This window comes from Mesitornis unicolor, unplaced genomic scaffold, assembly GCF_000695765.1.
Source record: "Mesitornis unicolor isolate BGI_N332 unplaced genomic scaffold, ASM69576v1 scaffold12997, whole genome shotgun sequence".
Lineage (NCBI taxonomy): Eukaryota > Metazoa > Chordata > Aves > Mesitornithiformes > Mesitornithidae > Mesitornis > Mesitornis unicolor.
The window spans coordinates 23,786-30,272 of record NW_010197163.1 but is presented as its reverse complement, the minus strand read 5'-3'; the positions used below and the strand labels follow the sequence as shown (position 1 = coordinate 30,272).

The 6,487-nt window shown below is 40.8% G+C and overlaps 1 protein-coding gene across 1 annotated transcript in view; it reads right to left on the bottom strand.

Annotated features, from left to right (window-relative positions):
• Positions 1-6,487, bottom strand: part of SIK2 (salt-inducible kinase 2) — a gene marked incomplete at its 5' end in the record, with an annotated part of 31,827 nt that overhangs the window by 4,093 nt on the left and 21,247 nt on the right. Inside the window, 3 exons of the mRNA XM_010188716.1 lie at positions 198-426; positions 2,812-2,976; positions 5,444-5,596. Coding sequence (XP_010187018.1) covers positions 198-426; positions 2,812-2,976; positions 5,444-5,596 — 547 coding nt within the window. The remainder of the gene's footprint in view (positions 1-197; positions 427-2,811; positions 2,977-5,443; positions 5,597-6,487) is intronic.

Here is a 6,487-nt window from a genome sequence, read left to right as displayed (position 1 = left end):
TCAGCAGATTAGGGGGTGTTTTGTTGTGTGTATTGTTTTTTTTTCCTTTGGCCTTTATAGCAAGTGTTAAGTAGCACAACCAAGAAACTATCTTGTGCTTGTTGCTCTTAAAACCTAGTGGTTTTCATCCTGGGCTTATTAGATAAAGTGCTGAGAGCAGGAAATGAGCTTTGAGATGTCTATGTTAACTTCTGCACCTGTGCCTGGCATCATCACCAGCTGATTGGTAACTTCTGCCAGAGTGTGACGTCTCTTCCCACAGCGAGCTGCTTGGAGGGCTGCAAATGCCTGTGCAGGGTCATCTTCTGACTCTCCTTCTGTCTCTATTCCTTCATCAATAGAAGTCTCCATCATGCTGGTAGGCAGTGATTGGCATCCTTTCCTCATCACCATGGGAGGTACAGGATCTAGCAAGCAGCCATTTACCTAAAAGGCACAAGGAAAAGGATAGATTTGTTATGTGCACAGAGCATCACTCCACAGTGCAAAAACTCTCTGCATATTATGTAGACTGAAGGCAGCCTGGATATTTAAGTTGTGTGAACCTCCCCATAATCTACTGAGGTAAGAAAGACTTGGTAAGAATTGTATGTCACAAACAAATCCCTCCACATAAGACCACCACGGACATTCTCTTAGTACTCAGCTCCCTAAATCTAAATACTCCTATTTCCACAGTACTATGTTCTCCAGGGCTGCTTTTTAAAAAAGTTATTAAAAGCCTTTGTCAGTTTAGTCACAAATATAAAATATGTATGGAAAGTACAATATTTTTGTTTCCCCTTACTATACCTAATGTACTCGTTTAGGTAGATAAGCACTATTAAAGAACAGTCCTGTATTTGATTCTGCAGCATTCTTGCTGAGCTGCAGAGACGTGGTCAAGAATACTACAATGAAAGCACCCTTTCCAGCAAAGGTCTATTTGATTCACGGTGCTCCTCTGCAATCAAAGGTTGCCTAGAGAAGCTGTGGAATCCCTTTGGATTCACTCAACTTGATAAAGCTCTGAGCAACCTCGTTTCCTGCTTGCACAGGAAAATTCTGGATCTGCCACCTCCGTTTTAATTTAATGAATTATATCTTTAAGCTTAATTTCTTGCACACCTTTCTTTCCATTTGGGACTTTCCCATTGCCTTCTACTGAGCTGACAGCAAAAGCACTGGAAAGACTAGTGAACTACTGGAAAGGAAAAAGAGAACCAATACCACGTGGGCAGCTGGCTCTCTGCAGTTTACCATGGCACATGGATCAGAGCTTGGAAGGCTTTAGCAGACATCTTTTGTAATACTTAAGACACCAAATATTCCCAAGTCAATTGTGATTTGACACTGCACTGTAGTCACCATTTATTGATTACTCTGGCTAAACTGCATCTATAAAAGCAAAGGGGGATGCAGAAGAAAGTTTGAAATGTTAATTTCCTAGTGTCTTTGAACTGCTTTTTGCTTTCCAGCTGTAAGGGACCACCCAAGGAGATACTTAAAACCGTGATGAGAACCAGGGCCACACTCTTCAGTGTTCAGAACTAACCAGTAAGCAATAAAAGCTTCAAAATGGCAAGCATGAAATCAAACCCCTAGCTGGCACAGGCAAAATACCATATGCTAAAATTAAAGTTATTATGTGATGTGATACAGGAGAGAACAACAGAAGTTTCATGAGAATAATAATACACTTCATAAATGTAATTCTTTTAAGCTATTTCCCCTTCCTCACAAAAGCCCTAACTGCTAACTCCCATGTACTTCACTTATTCTTTGTTACCCTGCAGAGTATTGTCACAGACCTCAAAGTTGCATGGCAAAATGGATCAGACCGGAGCTCCCTTCAGGGAGTTAAGCTGTAACCATACATTTGTAAAGCTGTGGAGCCGTCACATCCTATTAGTTGAGTTCAGTTAAGTCTGTTAACTGTGGAGGTGTGGAAAGCCTACACAAAGTCTTTCAGTCTGATTACAGGAAACAAAACCCATTAGATGGAGCTGCAATTTTACATGGTCTCCAGTGAAGATTTTACAAGCATTCCTAGTTACAGAAATGGCCTAGCTGAGAGTTGCTGCAACCTATTTGAGATGCTGCAGTTGTAATTGGTTTTGACAGTCAGAAGGTCCTGCTGGCTGTTTACCAGTCAACAAAAAAATTAACAGAAATGTAACTTTCTTGGCTGGCTTATTATGAAATTAGCAGAGATAAGAGATTTTAAATGCAAGGTATTTTAATCGCTTTAGCTGGCAGTGGAAGCTTATGGTTAAGAATCCATTATACCTTCCTGTTCTCATTCATCTGAATTTTTGGATGAGTAGCTACAGGCACAATGTGTTTTGTCCAGCAAGTACAAGCAATGTGCAAATCAAGTGTTTGGATACTAAACACCTTTGTATTTGACTTGCTGTGTATCCCGAGAGGCTACCCAGGAATGACAACTTGCCAGAGGCAGCATACGCTTTAGAGAAAGTGCTTGGGAGCAGGTCGAGAACATTGGGTCTGTGAGGAAAACGCTGCTGAAAGCGGAGGGCAGCAGCTCTCCAGCTCAGCTACCTGCAAGTGGCAGACACAGGAAGTGCACTAAGGTCAGTGAAGTGACATTGCTTTGGATTAGCAAATGCTCTGGCTGGCTCTGACTCCACAGTGCTTTGTGCTAGGATGATGAACTCTTCTCTGTCAGAGGGAACTGATTTTCAATTAATCATTGAAGAGCTACAGCTACTACCACTAGCTGTGCTTTCACTAGGCAGCAGTTTAAGAGGCAAGAATCTTTTTTAGTCTTAATGATTTCTGACAAAACAGTAGGGTGATTTTAAGCTGTACCTTTGGTGTCTCAACTCTTTCTTCCTCCATAAATGCTGTCTCTCCCTGGCAGCTGGATGGAGGGAACGAAAAGGCTTCTGCTCCTGAAGCTGAGGGAAGACCTGGAGACTGCAACAACCTCGCATTTTGTGAATGCAAGTTAACTGAGGGTACCACAGCTTGTGCCTAAAACAGATTTTAAAAATTCCAAAACTAGAACAATTTTAGGCAGAAAACAACATACAAAGTCACAAATGAAAAATAAACAATACCCAGTCCATGTCCAAAGAAGGAGAAGTACTAGATGTATTTCCTTATTCCTGATGAATTGCATTCTTAGGCTTTAAAAAAAAAATCACCACCGCCCCCTAAAACACAGAGGCCTCAAACATTAAGCTAGCTACTTATTGAAGCTGGACACTACTAGCAGTAAAGACAGTGTTTGGTACCCTTTGGTGCCCTCCCACTTCTGACATGCTGTAATTCCTTTTTATATTCAGTACAAAACCCCTCAATATTACCACAAGGCGTAGGGCTAGTTTCAATGACTTCTCTAACATGCACTGATTCCTGTAGCAAAAAGCATGGAAAAAAAATAGAGCAGGCTGGATCTGAAATAAGTTATTTTAACAGAGAGTGCGCTGTTGAACAGAGAGGTGTGCCTCAGGGAAGGCAAGCATGGCACAATTAGGAAAACAGTGGTTTTCATGGTTTCTTAACCTTTATTTCCTGAAGTGCAGTATCCACGTAACATGCCTGTCCAAAAGGAAACAAGCAGCCTTATACAGGAGCCTGTGGTGCCACCATGTGTGAAAACAAATTATCTTGTTACTCAGGATAACACTGCACGATTGCTTGCAGTCCTGAGGAAAAAGTGGTAATGTGGCTATAAAGTACAGGGATTTAATATAATAAGGAACTACCTTCTAGGAGGTTTTTTCTTCCTCCTTGTTCATCTATCTCCACCTGCTTTTAATACATCTTAGTATTCAAAAACAGGTTATTAATTATGTGTCTTTCTATTGTTAAAACTACCATCTAAGCAAATAGCTGGTTTTAATCTTTGTCAGCCATATTGTGTGTGAATTTATGTTTCCATAGCTGAAGCAATTTGGCTTTCATTTCAACAGAACCCAAAACTAAACAGTGTCTTGCTGCCTCAGGCAAAAAAGGAGCAGCATGGTTGTGATTTCTCCTAGAAGTGGAGCCTGGGCACTTGTTCTATGCAGCAGCAATACAGTACCCAGGAGGCTGTGAACTTGAGAATATATTTACTTGAGATCACAATAAATCTGAGTCATCTTAGGCCAAGTCTTTCATGTTTCCAGTTATGCATTAATAGAAATCAAAAGCCGTATAACGTCTGTGTATCTTAATGAAACAAAAGCACGTGTAGAAAAAAAACCTGAGAATTATTGGAATAAGACACAATAAACTGTACATGACCTTTCTTTCTGAAGAAAAGGGAAGCAGCAGACTGAAGAGCCTTAGAGTCTGTGCTGAATCAGTCAGTGTAATTAGGGAGCATACTAAGTGGACAGCCTTCTGCCATGGAAGGGCTGGTACCAGATGTAAGGAGCACTCAGGATTGTTCTTGATAAAATACACATGACATCCTTAAGGCTTAAATCAATTAGTCAGCCATCACATTGGCTCTATGCACAAAGAGGCTTTGCAGCCGTGCTGCAAAGTCTGCCATGAAATTAGACTCTTGCTGGGTCACTGGAAGAAGAAGTGGTGCAAATCTTAAAAAGAAATGACATTATTTAGGAACAAATCCCTGAGTCTTAAGCCATTAAAAGTCTCATGACGATATTTTTATCATGTACTTAAGATATCACAATGAGTTGGCATCTTAATCTGATGGGTCGATCCTAATATTTTCCTTTGGGTACCTCTTTACTATTCTGCCATGCTTCATTTCATGGAAGACAGAAAGTGTATCTAGAGAACTGCAGGGAAGAAAGTAATTTTATTTTCAACAGGCCTCTTCAGAGTAACTATGTTTATAACACTAAGTAGAGCCTGCATGCTTTTAGCCCCCATGCTAGCACAGCTCTCCATAAATTCAGCAGCTCATTTGTCAATCACATTAAAGATAGTCCAAGTGTTGCAGAGTCTCCAGAAATGGTATTTCTCTTAACATTTTAACTCATAACTTCCCAGCAAAAAGCTTGAAATTCTCAAAAATGGAAGTAATACAGTCAGAAGCACAAGCACAGTACTTTCCTTTCACCTGGGAAATACACCGTGAGTTAAGGTTAAACCATGCACATAACCATTTAAGCCAAAACCATTGTTTGTATTTGGGCTTCAGAATGCAGTCAACTTCCCCCTCTCATTTAAAACTTATCCAGTCTCCTCCAAGCTCCATTTATTTTTTTGGAGGTGAGAGGGGAGTGGGAGGGATGGGGGTTAGGGTTGGGAGGAGGCAGCAGGACCAGTTGCATGAAGCATGTCAGCCAACCGATTTGTCATCATACAGTTCTGACAGGAGGCAAATAAAAACTTTCCAAAATGATGCTGTAAGAATGTCTGTGGAAGTCAGAAAATAGCAGTGGATTCTAAGTGAATCTATGTAGAAACACCATTTTGAAAGAGAAGCATGGCTTGCACAGCCTTAATTCCACCTCTGCTAGGAACAAGACCTTACCTTGGCTACTGTCTGCTCAGCAATGGTGCTTGGCCGACGCTGACGAGCATCAAGTCTCTGTTCCACGGGGAAGCTACTCCGATGTGATTTGAGTCTTTCCACTAACAAGTAATAGATAGCAGCAAAGTGGTTATAACTCTTGTTCTGCAGAGACTGAAAGAGAGAAGCACAAAAGTGTGGGTGCAGCCAAATATGCATTATCTTTTATATCCTGGTTGTATGAGACCAGGAAGAAGAAAGAATTGCCATCTAGGGGAAAAGAAGGAAAAAAAAAGGTATTTAAGAGGCAGCGGTGTAGGCAAACATTCTCAATTGAGAAAGTTTCAAACCAGAGTGCCAGGCAAACAGAAGCATCAACTTCAGTTTAGTGGCAAGTTCACAGAAGTTTGCTATGTTCTGGGCTGCAACTGTACTTGCACCTAGCATTCAGGTGCTACTCTGAACCCTCAGAGATTTGAGCATGGAGAGGGACTGAGCTCCAGGATCTCCTGAATATATTGGCCATTCCAAGTCACTAGAAACAATGATCCTCTGCAAAGTGGAGAAACTAGCCTCTTCTAGCAGAAAGCGCTCAACCTCCACAATGGTTTAAAGTATCAACCATCCTAAAAGAAACGATTGTGTTAACTCCACATGGAGTCGTGGCATTTATGTTTGCTAAGAAGCACATTTTGGGATTGAACAGAGGCATTCAACTGCTCTTTTATGCTCCTCTTTAAATTTAATTTTCCACCCTGTTAGAATTTTAAAATCAATTTCCTTTCAATTCTGATTTCCAGTCCTCTCCCTGCATTTGAGGGGTAATGATTTATGCAACCCCACCCAGGAAATCTAACACTGTGGAACCTAACATGACTCCTTTATTTTACTTCTGTGCTTAAGAATCAACCTAGCTAACAAACAAATCTGTAGAAATAAACAATTTTAAGCAGCAGCAAGTATCACCATTTTAACAGGCAGTCCTAGTGGGATGCCATTTTTTACACTACATGCTATATGTCTATGCATCCTTTAGCTAAAAGCAATTGCAACATCATTTTTTTT